At 36.6% G+C, this 22,217-nt stretch overlaps 1 protein-coding gene across 1 annotated transcript; it reads right to left on the bottom strand.

Moving 5' to 3' along the window:
• Positions 1–2,166: 2,166 nt before the first annotated feature.
• slc17a6a (solute carrier family 17 member 6a) lies at positions 2,167–21,764 on the bottom strand. The gene is made up of 12 exons (XM_056452152.1): positions 21,284–21,764; positions 19,355–19,610; positions 18,082–18,200; positions 16,516–16,630; positions 12,595–12,682; positions 12,425–12,511; positions 12,196–12,338; positions 9,335–9,484; positions 7,023–7,155; positions 6,816–6,926; positions 5,359–5,486; positions 2,167–3,729 (listed from the first exon to the last, which is right to left on the bottom strand). The coding sequence occupies exons 1-12, from the start codon at positions 21,367–21,369 to the stop codon at positions 3,382–3,384; spliced, it is 1,764 nt and encodes a 587-aa protein (XP_056308127.1). The 5' UTR covers positions 21,370–21,764; the 3' UTR covers positions 2,167–3,381.
• Positions 21,765–22,217: the final 453 nt, after the last annotated feature.

Genomic DNA, 22,217 nt, shown 5'->3' with positions numbered 1-22,217 from the left:
CAAATAACGACATGTCAGTGCATTCAAAGTGTCTTAAAAAAACAAAAACGCCTGCTTCGTCATTATACATGTTGGCTAAAATGGAACCTTTGAAATGAAGACCAGCTTAATACCACTTAAAATACAGGACTGTATTGCCAAGCACACAACTCGAATGTATTGTCGATGAAACTAGCTGAAGGAAATCTATACAAGATTGCACTTTATAAAGTTCTCAAGTGTACTTTAGGACGTTTCAACATTTAAAGGTTCATCAATATAGTTCACACACTTTAACACACATGTCAGTATTCAGATATAGCGGTTGTGTTTTGCAAATTTTGTGCTATTTTAGATTCCTCCTGCACCAAACGGTTATTAGACGTCTACCTTCTAGTTTCAAGTCCCAAATAAAGGGACCGGTTAATATAAATGTGTAATATAGTACACGTACATAATGATAAACAGCAATCGTTCTTATATCATATAATTCAATAACCCAAATGTTTGCATATTTTTCATAAGGTCAATGGCGAGAGCTCTGTAAACCAGAGTGAAACACTTGTTTCTTTTCAACAAAACGACGACGCTAATCTAAACTACTCTAATTGGGTTTTGACTAGTTAGACTCATCTACTACAGCCGAAGACGCGAAAACTCAACAGAACTAGTCTAAACCTGCAGAAACAGCCAAGACCTGTGCTTTGATTACAGATGTCTGTGCTATTAAATATTGTCTTATGATTACACGTTGTAAACCACAGTACTTTTTTTAGAAACATCGACTGATTTATATTCTTTATATAATCCTAAATATCGCTTCGCTTATTGATAAATATCTGTGTGCTCTAATTGATGTCTTTGAATAGATTATTTTCTCTTAAATATCTCCTCTTCGGATTGGATAAAGACTATGTTTATTTTTCTCTATCCACCTTTTTCCATATGTGATGACTGTGTTTTAAATTATGAGTTGCACTTTCTGTTTGGGGAACTTCCTTATTATTAAGAACTGAAATTAATTATTTTGTATAATGAGGTCGCACTGTAAATGATCCATATATATATATATATATATATATATATATATATAGTAGGGTTGCACGATATATTGTTTTGGCACCATTATCGCAATGTGCGAATCTGCAGAAGTTACATTTCAAGTGAATTTAAACCATTTAGACACAAGAGATTAAAAAGTTTGGCACTTTAAAAAAGATTATTTTAATTATTTATACAATAAAGACTATAGTGTGTTATTTTACATTTGATTATTGAATTTCTGTGCCTCAATACTGTTAGATTGCACCGAAAACCTTTAATTGTAATCAACATTGTAATTTTATTTCTTTCCAAAACGGCGTATGGCTTTGTGCTTTATTTTTAATCTGTCATGAAAATAATGTTATGCTATATATTTTAACGTAGCATTAACATCACAAGCATATCTGTTTGCCAAAGCTCTTTTGAATTGTCTTCTGGATTTTGGTTGTATTTCATTGTCTTAAATGGATTTGTTAATTCTCATAAGCTGATTTTTATCATTCGATGGATGAATTGTGAGAATTTCTTTATAAACACTAGTAATTTATTGCACGTAATTTGAGAAGACCCCTAAAATTGCGTGCGAGAAAGTCCGGCGAATATCAAACCTGAAACCAACTTTACCAAGCTAATTTAGCTGTCAATCAAAGATTTTGTTGTTAATGTCACAAGACCTAATACAGTATACGAATTCATCACAAGGCCTGCCGTAATTATGGCTGCACAGTTTCTCTTGCCACCGAAGAAGCCCGCTACTCCTGCTGCGGGACAAATGTTTGTCAGTTAGTTATACTGTGTCCTCTGCTCTTCTCGCTGTACCAGTGCAGCAGGTGCTTCACGTAAAAGCTGACTAACAGTTTCTGCCATTTTACTTCTGTTATTTTACTAACTGACGCTGTCCCATCCATCAAAACTGCTTCTGTTCTGCCCTCGGCTTAGCCTCTGAAAACACTCGACGTCACTTGAATACGCCCCTCCCACTGATTAGCATAGGTTTTGCATACAGGTCGACGTTGAAAATGAAAACTGAAATAAAAGTGTCAATAAAAGGAAAACTTACATTTACATTTTAATTTGAATTGTCACTATTATAGCGTGAACGTTAATAACAAGCTTTGGTAAAATTGTGCTTGCATTTTCTTGTTTAGCTTGGCTTTCCGTCTTAATATTGGCAGTCTTTATGCAGAAATGCAGTGAAAATTAAATGTTAAGTCCGCAACTTCATTTTAATTATCGATTTGACAGGGACGACGTGTTGTCGCAGTGAAAATGAAATAATTTCATTTTATTTTCAATTTTGGCAGATATTTTGCGAACAATTCAATTCGATTCAATTCAATTCAATTCAATTCAATTCAATTCACCTTTATTTGTATAGCGCTTATACAATGTAGATTGTGTCAAAGCAGCTTCACATAAAAGGTCGTAGTAAATAGGAACAGTGTAGTTCAGTTTGTAGTGTTTAAGTTCAGTTCAGTTTAGCTCATATTTTGCAAACAGTGTTTTATAATGAAACTGTTAATCTGGTTTTCATTTTAATTTTCAATGTTTATTTGATTTATTCAAAATTGGCAGGATTTATCTTTCATATTTTTGAAACGCACTATACTAAAGTCCATTGTTGTGTATATATTATACTATTTGCAACTGGTAAACTGTAATAAATACTGTAGTACACTTTTGTTTTACTACAGTTAACTGTGTGTATTGTAGTATAATATAACCTACAGTTGAATAAACCTCCAGACTTACATACTGATGCTAACATCTAAAAAATGTTAAATTAACATCTAAAAAACGTTTAATTTCCCTGGACCTTTAAAGGGCTGCGTCTGAAATACTATTCAAGTATGTACTGCATTTGAATTAGAATTTACTACACCACTGTTTGAGTAGTGTGTTCTATACAGTATGAATGCGAGTAGTATGAATGGAATTTAAACGTACTACATCCGCCATTAGTCAATCACGTGACCTATTTACTCGCATTCATAAATCTTCTCACTTTGCATCATGGGATAACGTAGCGTCCATTGGATGTGCACTTCAGAATCTCACCAGAAGTAGGGTACTTCTTGCATACTGTTTATCAAATCCTATGAATTCAGGCATACTACTCGGCTCGTATACTGTTTTTAACGTACTATATAGTATGCAAGTATGCGATTTCGGATGCAGCCAAGTACTTTACTATTTAATGGTTAATTTAAATCACTATAGTATTTTTAAATATGTTTTACGAGTTTAACAGAAGATACTCCCACAGCTTGCACACAGCATCGTAGGAAAAAGGTGGATAGTTTCTCTCCCTTTATTTTGTTTTTGTTAAAGATGTGTTTAGTTTTTTAGTGAATGTATCTACGAGTACCCGTCTCCAGTATAGGTGCGCTCCGCGTCCTCCTGGATGAACTCTTCGGTTTTCTCCCAGCCTTTCGCCCAGCCTCCGTTCAGCTGTGTTGTGGCCCCGTATGTTTTGGCCGGGGCCCCAAGAGCGCCTTGGGCCCCGAAAGGAGCATGGCTCAGCGTGATGTCGCCCGTCTCCTCCGCTAACTCATCTTCATCGATGAAGCCGCACTTCTCGTCGCTGGTCTCCTCCGGATCAGCCCATGGCTGCTTCTCGCCCGATGCAAAGATCCCGTAGAAAATCACACCTCCGTAGTGAACCAGTGACGCGATCAGGAACACGTTCTGCCACTCTTCACGAGTCTGGTGGACAAAAAAACGAGGAGCCTGAGAATGCATTTGCTCAGAATTGGCCATTTCTAATGAAAAATGCTGCGATTTCTGGGATGCACCCAGATATTAAAGTGTTAGTTCACCCAAAAATGACAATTTCTTGTCATTTATTAACCCACTGGTCGTCCATGATGTAGGTTTTTTTTCCGCAGAACATTAAAAAAGATTTTGAGCTGAATCTGTGGTGGTTACAGGTTTTTAGATTAAAAATAAACATACACATGAGTCCAAATCAATAGTCGTGGCTCCTGATTGTGTCTTGTGAGGCCAAACAATCACTCTATGTAAGAAAATGAACATCGTTTAAAATATTATTGGCTTTAATACACATCCTGGTCAAACATCTCTCAACAAATGTGTGAATGTAGTCTTATGGTCCAGCTGCTTTGCTGAAGAATGTGTGAAAAATGTACATCTTGGAGGACCTGTGGTTGAGTACATTAACAGGTCATTTTTGGGTGAACTATCCCTTTAAGCAGAGAAGATCTGAGATATTTTTAAGCATTTGATCTTCGCAAACTATAAGCACATAAACACTGAAACTCAAAGCTTTTCAAAATGGATGTGAGGTTAAAGAAAAAGAAAATTAGATTTTATTTACTGATCATAAAACTAAGCATACTGATTTAACGTTACTAACACATATTATTGAAGATATACACTGATAACTGATACTAAAGTAACTGTATGTAAGCAGTTTGCTTTACTGTTACAAAGAGCTTACTGATTTACAATACAGACAATTAGAAGTTCATGTTTTTGTGTATATCATCGCACCAAACTGCTTATTTTTGCTCAGTCTGAGCCTCTGAATGAATTGATTTTTTCTGCTTAGTTTATTTATAAACTAATTTCTAGAGGATCAAGTGCTTATGATTGCTTGCGGCTGGTCTTGCATTAACCAATTTATGATTTACCAATCAGAAGATTCCTAAGCCACTATAAATACCCTACGTTCCATATAGCAGCCATCTTTGTTCTGAAGAATCCCCCCTTCCACCTCTACTCCTCCTCCTTTCAATGGCCCAGTGGTTAGCACTGTTGCCTCACAGCAAGAACGTCACTGGTTCTAGTCCTTACCAAGCCAGCCGACGTTTCTGTGCGGAGTTTACACGTTCTACCCATGCTTGCGTTGGTTTCTCCCAGGTGTACCAGTTTCCTCCCACCGTCCAAAAGCATGCAGCTTAAGTTAATTGACTAATCCAAATCAGCACCATAGACATGCTCCTGGTAAGTAGTTATCTCTAAAGAGCGATCACTGGCTGTTCATGAGCTACTACAGCAGAGGAGTTCTCGAGATCTACCTGTGCTCAAACTCCCCTCTCGCCATGCAAACGGGAGGGAGCCCCAGGCTCGAGGATCTTATGAGGTCAGGGTTCAAGCTTTATAATCAATCATCAGCTAAGTGTGAACTCTTGAAATCATTTATTATGAGCCATAAAGCCTGGTGTATTCAATTTAATGTTCAACAAAACGGTTTCTAATATGTTTTATTGTGTACAAACTGTTCAATTAATCTCTATTTCTATGTTAAACCAATTTAAGATTATTATTTGAGTTAAGTTATCAATTTAACGATGAAAATGCATGATTTCTCACCTTATTTTTGGTCATAGCACCTACAATCAGAGGGCAGACCATACCAGAAAGTGTGCCGACGCCATTAGAAATACCCATCAGTATGCTGGCATACCGCGGCGCAATGTCCAAGTGGTTGACATTAAACCCTTAAAAAAAAAACATAGGATAAATTAAGAAACTGGGAATGTTTTTGTTATATATTTATGCATTCAGAATGCATGTAAATCAAAACAGGCAATGTAATCTAGAACAACTCCAAATTTGGGATATTCCACTAATAATCTGCCAACAAAGCAGTTTCCATCCCATCTGTACAAGCGAACAAAAAAATAATCAAAATCTTTTTATAATAAATGAATTGCACCTTATAATGCACATGACATGACATAATTACACAAAGATGTGCATAATTATACTGTATGTGAATTAGGGCAGCATGATACAATATTGTTACTCAGCATTGCAAAGCTATTTCTTGCGAATCAACATTTCCCAAGAGAAATGCTATGTTGATTAGCCAGTTTTTTTGTAAATAATTAGTTCATGTAACGATCATACTACAAATAATCAGAAAGTATATGACTCTTATTGGCCTCCTTTAGTGTTTTTCAGCTCTAGGTTCACCTTTGGGCCGCTCTAACCAATAGCAGAACAGCAACTACTTGGGAGGCGGGGATAAAGAGAGTAAGGTCTCATCTGATTGGTCAAATTGGGATAAACAACCTACATGAAATGCTTGCACGTAAAATACATGAAATGTATCTCATTTTTAAATATTTATCATATTTTCTGTTCTAATGTGAATGGAAACATACAAGTGATGTTAAACAGATTTTTTCCAACACATTTTTAAACATGATAGTTTTAATAACTAATTTCGAATAACTTAATCCTTCTTTATCGTTGCCATGATGACACTACATAATATTTCACTAGTTATTTTGAAAGAGACTAGATCATAGGTCTCAAACTCAGTTCCTGGAGGGCCGCAGCTCTGCACAGTTTTGTTCCAACCCTAATCAAACACAGCTGATCCAAATAACCGATATCCAAATAATCATTAGTTGGATCAGGTGTGTTTGATCAGGATTGGAGCAAACCTGTGCAGAACTGCGGCCCTCCAGGAACTGAGTTTGAGACCTATGTAGTAGATACTTCAGCTTGAAGTGCAATTTAAAGGTATAACTTGGTTAATTAGGCAATTTAGGGTAATTAGGCAAGTCATTGGACAACAATGGTTTGTTCTGTAGCCAATCAAAAAAGAAAATTCTTAAGGGAACTAATAATATTATAATAATATAGTTCCAAGACCAAATTAAAATCAGTCTTTCTTCAGAATTAAAATATGTTTTATTATTAAAATGTCCTTTCTCTGTTAAACATCACTAGGGAAATATAAGAATAAGGGGTTATATTTCACAGGAATAATTTAGCTTTTCAACAGTATGTGACTGCAGTACTGTAAAAAGTCTCACCTGATATAGCGAAGCCGCTAAAGCCAACAGCGAGCACCAGAAAAGAGATGGCGACACCTTTACTGTGAGAGAAACCCACCACTAACAGCAGAGTGGCCTCCATGCCAAACCCTACAACACAACACCGTGTGGGTCAGCGCTCACGCCAGCAAACGTCTAATAAACTGTGTATTATCTGTGATAAATCGTGCATAAATCAGATCTCACCTCCACAGTTCATTATTTTCCTGACGGTGGTGGTGGTTAAGATGTTTCTGCTGCGCAGATAGTCGGCCAGTTGTCCACCGATTGGCACGATGATGGTCATGACCAGGTGAGGGAGAGCAGAGACCATACCGACCTGAATAAAGACACAGAAATCATCAGTATAGACAAGTACAAGGAGAATTTACCACAATCATAAGCATTTACATAAGATGTAATGCACTTATCTTGTCCAAATTTAGGTCACATGGCATTATAAAGTGTCCTGATATTGTGTTTGAATCTCCTAGGATGATTTAAATGCCTTTTATGATTTTGAAACATTCATTCATTTTCTTTTCGACTTAGTCTCTTTGTTCATTTAAGGTTGCCACAGCGGAATGAACCGCCAACTTATCCAGCATATTTGAAACAGTTCGCTTGAATCCCATTCAGAGCTTCAGGTCTGTAAACCCCTTCCCTTTCCATAAGCCAGCTCTGCTCTGATTGGTCAGCTGGGGAAGTCTAATTTGATTGGTGGTTTAGTATCTATTCTGTGGGTTAAAGGAAACGCCCATTACAGAGTGTCTGTATGTTGCAGGAGGCGGAGATTATGCAAATGAGTGACTTTGATCGTGTTTATGTAGATTGTTAGCAGGTAAAAGATTTGAAAACATAACGAGGTCTTAATCTGATTCATAGACTCTTTCTTTGTGAATAGTCTTTCAATTCACAATCGCTGGCCACTTTATTAGGTACACCTTACTACTGGGCTGGGCCCCCTTTTGCCTTCAGAACTGCCTTAATCCTTCGTGGCAGAGATTCAACAAGCTACTGGAAATATTCCTCAGAGATTTTGCTCCATATTAACATGATAGCATCACATAGTTGCTGCACATCCATGATCCGAATCTCCCATCTCACCACATCCCAAAGGTGCTCTATTGGATTGAGCTCTGGTGACTATGGAGGCCACTTGAGTACAGTGAACTCATTGTCATGTTCAAGAAACCTGAGATGATTCACGCTTTATGACATGGTGCGTTATCCTGCTGGAAGTAGCCATCAGAAGATGGAGACACTGTGGCCAAATTGTGAGCTGAGCATCCGAATGTGTCAGCAGAAATGGAGACTCATCAGACCAGGCAACGTTTCTCCAATCTTCTATTGTCCAGTTTTGGTGAGCCTGTGTGAATTGTAGCCTCAGTTTCCTGTTCTTAGCTGACAGGAGCGGCACCCGGTGTGGTCTTCTGCTGCTGTAGCCCATCCGCCTCAAGGTTGGACGTGTTGTGTGTTCAGAGATGCTCTTCTGCAGACCTCCTTTGTAACGAGTGCTTATTTGAGTTACTGTTGCCTTTCTATCAGCTGGAACCAGTCTGGCCATTCTCCTCTGACCTCTGGCATCAACAAGGCATTTGCGCCCACAGAACTGCCGCTCACTGGATATTTCCTTTATTCTCTGTAAACCCTAGAGATGGTTGTGCGTGAAAATCCCAGTAGATCAGCAGTTTCTGAAATACTCAGAGCAGCCCGTCTGGCACCATCAACCATGCCACGTTCAAAGTCACTTAAATCCCCTTTCTTCCCTATTCTGATGCTCGCTTCGAACTGCAGCAGATCGTCTAGACCATGTCTAAATGCATCAAGTTGCTGCCATTTAAAACAATAAATATAAATATATATACAAAATAATTTATACAATATATTTATGCATATATTTATATACACAAATATACACAGTACGCATAAATATTTTTAGTTAATACTAACTTTTATTTTGGATGTAATTAATTTCGATTAATCAATTGACAGCACTAATATCAATTATCAAAGTCAATTATCTGTCATATACATATATATATATATATATACACACATTTATTTGTTTTCTAAATGTAACGGGTGGTTCAAAAATATGTCAAAAACTAAAATCCTAATCAAACCTGGACTAATAAACCCCCAAAACAGCTCCTAAGAGCAATCCCCAATGCAGCGCCAATGAAGCTGTTCTGACCGAGCGAATGCTTCAATTACAGCTGTCAGACTTGCAGGATTTATATCACTCTCTCAGCTCAGGAGCCAAAGATCAATAACAATGTCAGCTTTTATTTATGTACGCCGCTGCGAGCACACATTTCTGAATGGCCAACATCTCACACACAATCCAATACGGGCGACTCAATACATGAATGAGGGCAGACGCAGATAGTACAACAGAGTAATGAGACAAACCAAGGCCCGACAAGAAAGGATCGAGTATGAAACCAATCCGTACAGCCAATGATGCGAGCAGTCAAATGTGAGAGTTGATTAATGCAAGGAGCTTGTTCTCTCACCTTACTGATCTCGAAGCCAAACACTTCCTCGAAGTACGCCGGCTGACTGATGAGCAGCAGGTAGAAGGTCCAGCTCCTGCAGAAATTGGCCACGATGATTGCATAGACCGGCATAGAGGTGAAGAACTTCCTCCAGGGTGTCTTGTATTTCTGTTGGGGAAAAAAATGAATGTGTAAGTTTAAGGAATTTGCATTACGTCCCACATAGCTAAATTTATTTGGCCCAGCTCTGGCCCACACAATCAGCTTTTGCCTGGCCCACATGCTGAAGTAAATTACGCTACATGAATGGACCAAGTCTGGCTTTCATATAAGGGTTTATACAATACATACAAATGCTATTATGTCAGTACATACAACTCGGCCTAAACTGGACCAGTTATGGCCCATGTTTGGCCATTGTCTGGAAGCCATATTTGGTGCGTCATGACTGAGATGAAATTGATAAACCCATGAAGCACTTTAGGCACGCTAATAATGGTAATGGTTAGTAATAGTTAATAATAATATAATTTATAAAATAATAATTTGGTTAAGAAAATAATGTAATGTAGATTAAATTCAGTTATTTTGCAACATACAGGAAACATTAGATTAATAAACCTTGATTGTTTCCTGGGTTAAAATGAAGGCATTAGATGTAAACAGGAAGATGGAAATGACAAAACATTTCTTTATTCAAAAGATTATTTTAATGTTTTTAGATGTGGGTCAAGATAGGCCAAACATACGTGGCCCACATATCAGTATTTAACATCTGGGCCAAATACTACTGGGGATGGGCGATACCAGTTTTTTAATGCAATACGATGCCGATACTTTTTGTTAAAATTTTTACGATACCGATATCGATACCATGTTCTCCCTGCGTTCGGGTGCTCCGGTTTCCCCCACAGTCCAAAGACATGCAGTACAGGTGAATTGGGTAGGCTAAATTGTCCGCAGTGTATGAGTGTGTGTGGATGTTTCCCAGAGATGGGTTGCAGCTGGAAGGGCATCTGCTGCGTAAAAACATGCTGGATAAGTTGGCGGTTCATTCCGCTGTGACGACCCCGGATTAACAAAGGGACTAAGCCAAAAAGAAAATGAATGAATGAATGAATATCGATACCACTTATTATTTAAAATGCAATGTATTTATTCAAAATAATGCTAATAAAAATTATATATATATATATATATATATATATATATATATATATATATATATATATATATATATATACTGTAGTGTTTGTGTGTGTGATATATACATACACGCACACACATCAATATTGTATATACACACTGCATACACATACATACTGTATACACCTAATTGTAAAGACGGAGAAAGAGAGAGCTGATTTATTATTGTATTTATTTATTTACTTTTATCTGTATTTAATTATTATTATTTTATTATTATTATACTATATATTATAATACTATACGACTATTTGCTGTGTTTACTATGTTTATATAAAACATGGTGTGTGTGTGTGTGCGTGTGTGTGCGTGTGTGTGCGTGTGTGTGTGTGTTCTTTTTAATGTAAACTTTATAAATGCTTTGGCAAACATTTGTAACATTTGTCATGCCAATAAAGCAATTATTGAATTGAATTGAGAGACAGAGAGAGAGCGAGAGAGAGACAGGGGTTTGCCTCTTTCAAAACTCCTATAATGTCTTTTGTCGGACGGAGGGAGACTGGTCCTCGCTTTCCTGTTTGTTTGTTTTTTTTTGTGGCCGTTCGGTTGCGCAATTCTAATTGGGCAGAACAAAAGTGGGCACACTCAATTGGCTAGTAGGACTATCACACACAGACACCACGCACATATTTGCTCTGGGCGGGAGAAATTAAATAATACATAAGTCATATTGCAGCCTCTTGTAATTAGCTAATCGCAACGTTTCAAATTGCGATTGTGATTCGATTTCGATTAATCGCACAGCCCTACTATATAATATCCTGACTTCTCCTAAATGTGTGTATATTTCATACTATCACTTTTTTTGCATTTCAGTGTCCACTATTGATTTATTGCCTTTGAATATGCATGTCTCTGTTGCCTAGCAACTTCTTGCTAAGAAAAACAAGTTTCTGATAGTGAAAACATAACTGTACTTCAGATATCTTTCAACACAACATATTCAGTGCAACAAAGTAAGCCGCACACCTTCGCATGCGGTTTAGTATCTCCGTATTAACAAAAAATACTGTATTTTTTGTAGTAACGTCATAAAATATAACTACAGACATTCAAGGCTTAATTCTATTATCTCAGAAGAAGCTTCGAATGTAAATATTTTGTAGAGTAATGCAAAATATAATTATACAATGATAAGAACACAGAAATTTGAGAATGGAACTGAGATCCCTGTATAAACAGACTAAATAATGAACTAAACAAGACACAGGTGAACACAATAAGCAACAAAGGGAACAGATTAACAACAACTACAGAGCGAATGCAAACTTAAAATCCATCATTTATTCCAACATATTCAGTCATTCATTTCCTTTGGCTTCATCAGCCAACAGTGGAATTAACCTCTAACTATTCCGGCATATGTTTTACACAGCGAACGCCCTTCCAGCCACAACCCTGTATTGAAAAACACCCACACATACTCATTCACACTCATACACTACGGCCAATATAGTTCATCAATTCCCCTATAGCGCATGTGTTTAGACTGTGAGGGAAACCGAAGCACCCGCAGGAAACCCACACCAACACGGGGGGAACATGCAAACGCCACTCGAACCAGCAATCGTCTTGCTGTGAGGCCACAATGCTAACCACTGAGCCACCATGTCACCCCAATTCCAACATAATAAACACAAAACAATCTGAGACAAAGGGATTTTCAGACGTACCTCCATCGCCCCAAGCAGTTTGGCACTTTCTCCAATACTCTCCTCGATGTAAGTCCTCTCTTCATCCGTAATGGTGGGATGATCCGCCGGGCTCTCGTATGAAACCAGAATCCAAAACATGTACCAGACGATCCCAAAACTCCCTGAAGCCCAAATGGAGAGAAAATCATGGGAAAGTACACGCAAAAACAAACATTACAGGAGATTACAGTCAAGATTATACACCTACCATAAATGTAGAAGACAGAAGACCAGCCTGAGTACTGCACTAATATTCCAGCCAGCGGCATGGCCACCACAGCGCCTGCGTATGAGCCTGAAACACAGCGTTTTTACAAATGTTATATGTTTGAGTATTCAGTGTCGAGTGAGCTATTTTAAAATGCAAATTGTATTTACCACAAAAAGAGGTGGTTGCTAAACGACTTCTCTCAAGTGGTGGAGCCCACTTGCTCCAAATCCCATGGCATGCTGGGTAGGTCACACCCTGGACACAGAAACATTGGAGATCATCACATTTACTTTACCTTTGCAGTCAAACTAATCTTTAGACTAAACGGAGAATTAGAAATGTTAGTTAACTTAATTGCTCATTTAATTTCTTATGAAGCTAGTTGTACATTTTTGACCTTCTATGGCCGGTGTCCTGCAAAGTTTAGTTCCAAACCCAATCAGCTACACCAGGGCTAGCTAATCAAGCTCTTAAGCTGCGGTCACACCAGAGTTTGTGTGTGCGAAATTCTTTCTGCGCTGCAAAAAGGGGCTGGATTAAACAAGATGATTAGACATTTTAAAAAAGCGAGCGATTGCTCCATGTTTTAAATTTATGTCCAGAGAGGTCCTGTTTTGATCCTCGATTGGTTTCACGCAGTCAAGTGATGCGATTTCGCAGGTCAGAGTTCACCAAGCTTGAACTTTGCACTGCAGCGAACTGCGAAACTTAATGCATGATCCTGCGTTTCTGGTCTGACGCATCCGCGTGCGTATGAATGGAAGTCTATGGGAAGAAAAGTCAAGTGTGACCGCAGAAATTTAAAACATGTACCAATCGCTCGCTTTTTTTAATGTCTAATCATCTTGTTTAATCCCGCCCCTTTTCGCAGCACCGCACGACAGGATTTCGCACACACAAACTCTGGTGTGACCGCAGCTTTACTAGGCTTTCTAGAAACACCTTTGGAGGTGTGTTGAGGCAAGTTGGAGCTAAAATCTGCAGGACAACGGCCCTCCAGGACCGAGTTTTGACATCCCTGCTCTATGGTGTAGTGGGACATAAAATAAAATAATAAAATAAAATAAAATAAAATAAAATAAAATAAAATAAAATAAAATAAAATAAAATAATAAAATAAAATAAAATAAAATAAAATTCTGACATTCACATCCATGTACCTCGAAGATGTTTTCATCAAAATAAAGGTAACATTTTTATTTATTTTAATATATTTTTAATAATTATTATATATATAATTATTTTTTTTAAATACATTTTTATATATTTTAATATAAATTTCTAATTGAATTTCTCATGAAGCTGCTTGTAAAAATGTGACCCTGGAATGTGCAATAAAATTAAATTTAATTAAAAAATAGAATAAAATAAAACAAAAAAAAAAGAATAAAAAATAAATAGAATAAAATGAAAAATAAAAGTTATAATGCTAATAATAGTATCATTTTAAGGGTTTTGAAAATAGTTTATAGCTTCGATATATCATAATATAATATATTATAATATATAATATATTATTAATATAGTTTATAGCTTTAAAAAATACACATTCACATTTATTTTTATTGTAATGTGTGAGAAGTATGATTTTTTCCACACACAATCAAATCAAAGTCACTTATTGTCATAAAATCACACCCAAAATTCACAGATAACATGAAGATAATCAAAATATTACATAAAAAGCCCCTTTGCTATATAAAATGCTATTTACTTGCTATAGTAAATCTTTAAACTTTAAAAACAATCCTTCAAACTAGGATTTACCCATTTATCAGCAAGTTCTTTATAAACCCAAATATAATAGCATTTAGTTTGATAGTCCACTTAATAGTTTGCTTATTCTTTGAATAATTGTTTTAGATTCTTATATTAATTTATATAAATGTATTATTATATCAGTTTATTAATGTTAAGTCAGAATAAGCATGTTATTTTATTTTTCATAAATATAAGTCACACCTAACTAAATGATCGAACATTATTAAATGTTCCCTTATTAAAGCAGAAATCAAAATCTGATGCCTCTTTTCAATTCACGAATAACATTATCATTTGTTGTCATTCTCTAGAACGAAGATGCTTAACGTCATAAAAAACACACGAGTCTAACCTTTAAGAGCTGAACCCTAACACATACAACTGATCCTCAAACAAGGATTAATGACCCGTGCAGACTTACGCGAATGCAAGCAGATCAGACCTGATTCACCACTAACACAATAATGCTGCCCATTAAATCTCCATTAGTGGCTAATTGTCACACAATCAGTCACAAATTGCTGCAGCAAATGAAAGTACATGTACAGAGCTAATGTCAACACACAACAGGAGCTATACTGCGGTCACAAGAAAACCTCAGATGGGTCTGATTTCAAGTCAACAATCATCTATTACTGAACAACAGTGTAGAATAACAGATGAACAGCGCACAAAACCAGCAGCTGCGGATACTGTCAGTGTTCATCTTTTGAGCTTCTTGTTTGAATAATGTCACAAGCCTCTCACTTTTATTTTTCAGAGTTTGTTTATTCTCTTCTATAGAGTCTGTGCTTTTAGTGTGTCTTCTGCGCGATGATGTATTCTTTCATGTGCTTTACATAATGAATAATTCAGATTTATTAATGGTATACCTCTCCGCTCACCAAGGACACCTTTACTTTGTACATTATAGAGTAATTCATTTTCTTTCAGCTTAGTTGCTTTAATAATCAGGGGTCGCCACAGTGGAATGAACCACCAATTTATTCAGCATTTGTTTTATGCAGCGGATGCCCTTCCGTCACTGGGAAACACCCATACACACTCATTCACACACATACACTACGGACAATTTAGCTTACCCAATTCCTTATAGCGCATTTTTTTGGACTTGTGAAGGAAACCAGAGCACCCGGAGGAAACCCACGCCAACACTGGGACAACATGCGAACTCCACATTGAAATGCCAACTGACCCAGCCGAGGCTCGAACCAGTGACCTTCTTGCTGTGAGGCGAACGTGCTACCCACTGCGCCACCGTGACGCCAAATTAATCAAATAGTTCTTTTTTTTAAAATTAAATTACATTGAAACTGATTAAATTAAAAGTGTACATTGGTAATATGACAAGCTTTCAATGAATGTTGTCATAGGGGACAGCATGTTGCAACTGTCCCAACTCCGTAGCCTACACTCTGATAAAACTGTCAGTGCTAGGGAGATACATTAGCTTTAACACTTGATAGATATACCAATTTAAAGCTAAGAAAACAGTGATTTCAATTATACGAATGAATAATCTGAAAAACAGATTAGACAGTATGAAAAATGTTCTTTTTTTACCCCCAAAATAACCTTTATACTGAAGAAATGGTCACATATGGCTGATTTCTCTCAGATCTAACTGAGAATATGTAGTATGAATATCATTACTCTATCTCATACCTGAATGGAGGAATCTTGTTGCAACTTCACCATGTTGCAACCGTCCCTATCCCCAAATTAGTTAACGTAAAAAAAAAAATAACATTTCTTGAAATATTTTATGTATTCAGCCTCAGGTGTTGCAAATGGTAGGTGACCCTCTTTGTTCAGCAGAACACTGCATAATTTCTGTATTTGTGGTGATTCATACGTTCGTGTTGTTGTTTTGAGAGACAAACGCGGATAAAGACGAGTGTAGACGACGTGAAATGAATCCCTGCAGCTGCTGACGATATATGAGATATATGAGAAACGATGGCTTTGTGCAAGAAACTGAACATTATTTATAACGCCATCTTCTCAGTCAAGCGCGCGCTTTCACGGGGCGCATGCGCGGTAATGGCGCCAATTCAGTTTCACCACAGCGCGTAAAGAGAGTTAATAATGTGAGAATAATGATCGTTTTTTGAGCAGACTGATATTTTCACTTCATAAGACCTCAATATTTCCAGGAGGGTTAATTTTGTGATGTTTGTATCCGCATTTTTTGACTTTCTGTTTGTTACATTGCATAAAACGAGCCACCCCGACTATTGAATGGTCCCTCGATGCGTACATCAACGTTAAATTGGCATTTTTGGGGTTGAGTTATACATTTAATACACATTTAAAAACAGTCTTACTTCGACGAGGCCCTGCAGGATCCTCACAAACATCACACAGCCGTAGTGCACCCGCGCGGCAGAGGGGATGAACATGTTGAGGGTTGATGTGAGCAGGATCGCAGCACCAAACACCCTGCAGATCAAAGCGGGCACAAAATTAATCTGATCGTTTTATTTTTTTTAATTGTTCAAAATATAGATTGCCCTCCAGTCAAGCTGCATCAAATATGCAGGAACCTGCTGTGAAAGAAGCCTAAATCTGTAAAATGAGCAGCAAATAAATTCCTTTAAAGGTTGGCATTGATGGTTCCATAAGGATAGCAAAACAACGAAAAATATTTTATACAATACATTTAAAAAAAATCTTAATAGCTGGAGAATGTATTATTTTAAGGACTGAAAAGGTAAAAGCTTAAAGCAACCTCCATTTTGAAACGTTTATTTGTCTGTGTAGTAAATAAGATTGAGAGATTTTAGATTTATAGGCAGTTATACCCGAAGGCATCGGTGTCTAGTAGCTAGCAATAGGCAGGAAGCCACATATTTTATTAATTATGTGTGAGATATAATTTACACAAGCTGCAACCATGTGTGAAATCAAAATCATGTAAGTAAAAATATAAAAATTCTCAAAAGCAAGGAAATTGACATGTATGGGTCTACATTTATAACAGATGTTTGTGGTAGATTTGGCCACAACATTCAGTTAGCATGAAACCAGAATTACTCGTGTTTTCTTTCCTGTAGCAACTTTTATTGAAATGAACCAGCAATTACACATGTGGGCGGGGCTTGTTTTTGTTAATTGGGAATTGATTGGATGTTTCGTGGATTGCTATTGGTGGATTTCATGTGAGTGACAGGTTGATTCCACCCTTGCGCCAATAAACGCCAATCAGAGAAGATATATCTAAAAGTCCTTTCACTCTAAAAAAATGCTGGGTTGGATTAACCAAAATATGACCTTTTTGTTGGGTTTGTCCATATTTCACCTATTGAGTTAATACAACCCAGCATTTATGGAGTGTTTGATTTAATTTAAAAAAAGGATGTATTGTAGCCTATAATAAACATATGCTCAGTAACTAATAATTATCAATAATCATGCCATTTCATTCCATGAAATATGAGATTTTTCCATTTTTCGTTGACTAAAATGTAAAAGAAAAATATTAGAAGTAGCCTGTTGTTTCTTAAAGACAATAATTCAGCAAGCATGAATAAAAATGTATTAAAATCAATATAAGTATTAGATGTACATTATGACTAACTCGGTATATCCACATACCAGGTTTCTAAAAATGTGAATCTATTTCAGTCAAAGGGCGTTTTTTGTTAAATCAATTCGTGTCTCAGAAAAAAACGGTGAGAAACACACAGAGACACGTGAGTGTGTCTGCTGGTTAATGAGGTCTCCAGAGGAAATGTCTGCTCTTCTATATTCAGGATTCATGGCAACCATATAAAGACACGACATGGCATTTAAAACGTTTTTTAAAAATGTTTCCTAATATTAAACACAGATAAAATGGATTTCTTTAGGCAAATATATTAATAAAGAGGGTAATATTTAAGACGAATTACCTGTTGGCAGCCAGTCGTGACGAAATATATCCTCCTGGGATTTGTGTCACTATGTAGCCCCAGAAAAACGAGCCGTGGATCATTCCCACCGTCTCCGGATCCCAGTTGAACTTCGCTTTCTTGGGGGAAAAAATAGTGATTAATCCATAAACATACGCAACTCTTTATGTTTAAAATGATTGTTTATTTATCTCGCTTTATTTTCATTTTTTTACATATGTAAGTAGATTTATTTCTTTATAAAAAATTAATATTATTTCCTCACTTTATATCCGTCAGATTGTCATACCTGAGTTTGTCTGCGCATGCGCACACCAGTATTGCGTAATGTTTGTCATGTTGAACAAGAACAAAAAGCGCGCGCACACACACACACACACACACACACACACACACACACACACACACACACACACACATATATATATATATATATATATATATATATATATATATATATATATATATATATATATATATATATATATATATATATATATATATATATATAAATTGGATTTCTAAAAGGCACTTTGAGGTGGTTTGATGTTTAAACATTTAATATTTTTATTTTTCCAAAGAGGATATTATAAAGGATGCGTTAGCCATTGACTTCCACAGTAGAGAAATAAATACTAATGGCCACCAGTTTCTAACATTCGTAATAATAATAATAATAATAATAATAATAATAATAATAATACTAATAATAATAGTTATTTATTATATATATAATTATATATTTTCAACATAATTTACATTTTTGGGGTGAACTCTCCCTTTAACTCATGGTATATTTTGTATTTTATAGTGGTTGTTCAATCTGACAACGTATTTTTGCGCTGCAATTGTTTATTTTGTTAATGAACACTAAAAATGCAACCCAACGCTTGGTCAAATATGGACAAACTTCATTTATTTTTTATTTAAATGCCACATTTTTAACCCAGTGGGGTTGTCCACATTAAATAAAACATATTAATTGGATGTACTACATTTTTGTTAAGATTAGTGGTTGCAAACAATTTATAAGGACTGCATTTAAACTAATTATATTTAGTAAGGTTCTATTTTAATTTGTTCGTTCGCGCACATATAAATAGTTTTCAGCCAGTAACCTTAAAAAATACTACATCCTTTTTCATTGAACATTTGCACATATTTTTACTTGTATTATATTGCGTTATGGGCAAATTGACAGGGGGCGTGGTGTAGCGGGGCGGGTTCTGTAAGAGGATGCTGCAGGTTATCACCATCAGTCCCTCTTCCTCACCTCTTTGATGATGATCTTGCCACCCTTGTGAATGGTGCTGTTATTGACCATGTCGACGATCGCGACTCCGAGGTTGCAGCGGATCCCGAACGATATGCAGAATCCGAGGCCGCTCATGATGGCGATGATGTAGCGGCGCGGAAGCCCGAAGCACGTGCAGTCCACCAGAGGCGCCTTCTTCTCCGGCATGTGCGCGGGCCGCCCGTCCTCCGTCAGCTCGATCACCTCGCCCGTCTTCTGCTTCCTCTCCATCGCCCTGCGCGGACACACCACAGCTCACTTGCATTTATTCGTTTGTTTCGAGCGCTTTCAGGACGTTAGTTTATACTGGTGGACATTTAAGCATGTAGAATAGCCATTAAACATGTTTAAAATTAAATGCAGTGGAGCAAATGGTCAATTTTAGTGGCATAAAAAACGAATGGCTGATAGTTTTGTCAATGAATACATTTTCTTAGTGTAAGAATCTATTTAAGAACATTTGCGGAATGTTCGATTGGATTCTAAAAATGCTGGGTTGCTGCAACCAAACGTTGGGTCAACTATGGACAAGCCCCAACTGTTGGGTTCAAGTGGGCAATTTAAATTTAATTGAGAAATAAATGTGCATATTTGACTCAACGCTGGGTTACAACAACCCAGCATTTTTAGGGTGCATTGTAATCTTCTACATTGAATTTTCAAAGCCGACAAAGAACATTTATTCTTGAATGTGTAGAACAATAGAATGTTCTATGATCACACACACACGCACGCACACACACACACACACACACACACACACACACACACACACACACACACACACACACACACACACACACACACTAGAAGATCGTGCAATTTAACTAATTAAATCTAAGATAAAGATATGCTCTATGTGCTCTATTCTTTTTATTTTGGATAAAATAAAATCTCATCTGTTTTCAAGCGAAATCTTTTAGACCAAAACGTGCCATTTCCCTCCTCCGGTGTGTGAAAATGAGCTGTTTATTTTATTTGAATAAATAAATAAATTATTAAACGTTCAGCAAACAAACAGGACAGATGGAGTGGAGTTGAATATCTAATCTGTCTGAGCACGACTTGGCAAACTGAGTTATTTTCACCGCATTGCAGCATTTCTTTTATCCCATACATCTTCACCAAAATACATACCTACGGCTTAAAAATGCAGACGTGACCATATTTTAATATGGAATGCGTTATATACGATTTATTCGTTGATTACACATTTTTTTCTGTCTGCTTTAACAGTTTAATAAATGCTAAATAAACTCAATAATGTATAATGCACAAAACGAGTAGCATATTCTATACATAAATACACATATATCGATTTTTTAAATGTTTTTGTTTTATAAATCATTTAAAATGCTTCGGACTCGTTTCATAATCTACAATTTAATACATAAAAATCAGAATTTTCTTATAGAATTAGAAGGACTTTATTGGAGTAAAAAATAAAACATCTGAAATAACCATCAGCACAGGTTTTCATCGATAAAATTAAACACAGTGTGTGTTTTTTATTATCACCACCGCTGTGATTTGATATTATTAATTTTATTTATTGAGGCACATATTCGCAGCTCGTCGTGTCACGATTTTCTCGTCATGAATTATTAATAATTCCGTACCGCTGTGGGCAGAGGAGCGATCCTCCGAGGAATTCTTTCATCTCCAGATCTTTACACGATCGCATCACGATCTTTAACACATCCAGTCGTTCATTTTATTTATTTTTTTGACAACGAAAAATATCTAAAAGAACACGCAGCACCTTTATATAATTAATTATTAACATATTGATTATTTTTCAGGTAGACATCCTTTGAAAAGGATAAAACAATTGAAAAGATATTTAGTAAATGTGAAATTGACTTCAAGGTGATAGTATTGATATTATTTATATATGGATAGGTATACCTGTGCATGTGTCCGAGGGTTTTCCCGGCCAGATTCTTCATTTTCTCCTTGCCGGGTGCCAAAACTCGTTCCTTTACTGTATCCATAGCCAGAGATAATAATCCACTCGATATTAATAAGAAATATTTTAATTTGAATCAGCTGTGAGGTGTTTCAGCATATTCCTTGAGTGTGCAATCCTGAGCAGTAGGCTATTTCTCGACCTGGTATATATATTTTTGCGTATTTACTCCTTACAGACGACCTATAAAGCACTCAATCAATCGAAATCTCACTGGAATGTCCTCTGAAACTCCCTTTCCGTCGACTTCTGTGATTCCTCGCTTTTCCATTTTCTCCACATGTTCATCAGCGAGAATATTCCATCGGAATTCACCACAGAAAAAGGCTGAAACTGGTTAAAAAGAGAAAGAAATGGCAAGAAGTCGACGCGTGGAGCGCAGGAGGTGCGGGAGCGCGTTCAGGACCGCGGACAGGGAGCGCGCGCGTCCGTCCAGCTGTTCACGCGCTCCACACCTGCGCGCTCCCTCATTCACTCATCAGCTGATAAAGAGAGGAGTATATAATATTGACACGCGGTAGTTAACCAAGGATCTATATTTACGACACACAGAAGTGAAGGCATTAGTGGTTTTGTCAGGCTTTCAATTTTAAGTCATCAGTTTTATTTGGATTGTTGCCTCGCTGGTCGAGGGAACACCGGGGTATTTAGCTATTTGGATTTATTTTTTATACATTCACGAGAGAATATATAAAATATTGTGCTTTAATAAACTCATTTTGTGAAATAGGAGAGGGCTTAAAGTGTTCTTGTGATTTTTTTTCTTCTGTGAATAATGACCACACGCGGGCGCTGAAGGACAGCTAATATGCTAGGCTAGCAGCTATCTTTTCAACTATTCATAATTATTAATGCTAAATTAATAATTAACAT

Source organism: Danio aesculapii, chromosome 25 (assembly GCF_903798145.1).
Source record: "Danio aesculapii chromosome 25, fDanAes4.1, whole genome shotgun sequence".
Taxonomy (NCBI): Eukaryota; Metazoa; Chordata; class Actinopteri; order Cypriniformes; family Danionidae; genus Danio; species Danio aesculapii.
Note: the sequence above shows the minus strand (reverse complement) of the source record. Positions and strands in the feature narration are given on the sequence as shown.

Bases quoted from the DNA above. Each gene is read 5' to 3' on its own strand.
- slc17a6a (XM_056452152.1), bottom strand. From the start codon at position 21,369: ATGGATACAGTAAAGGAACGAGTTTTGGCACCCGGCAAGGAGAAAATG. The intron at 9,485-12,195 runs GTACGTCTGAAA...TTTCCCCAACAG, and splicing joins AACTGCTTGGGGCGATGGAG to AAATACAAGACACCCTGGAG. The intron at 7,156-9,334 runs GTGAGAGAACAA...GTCTTTATTCAG, and splicing joins TTGGCTTCGAGATCAGTAAG to GTCGGTATGGTCTCTGCTCT.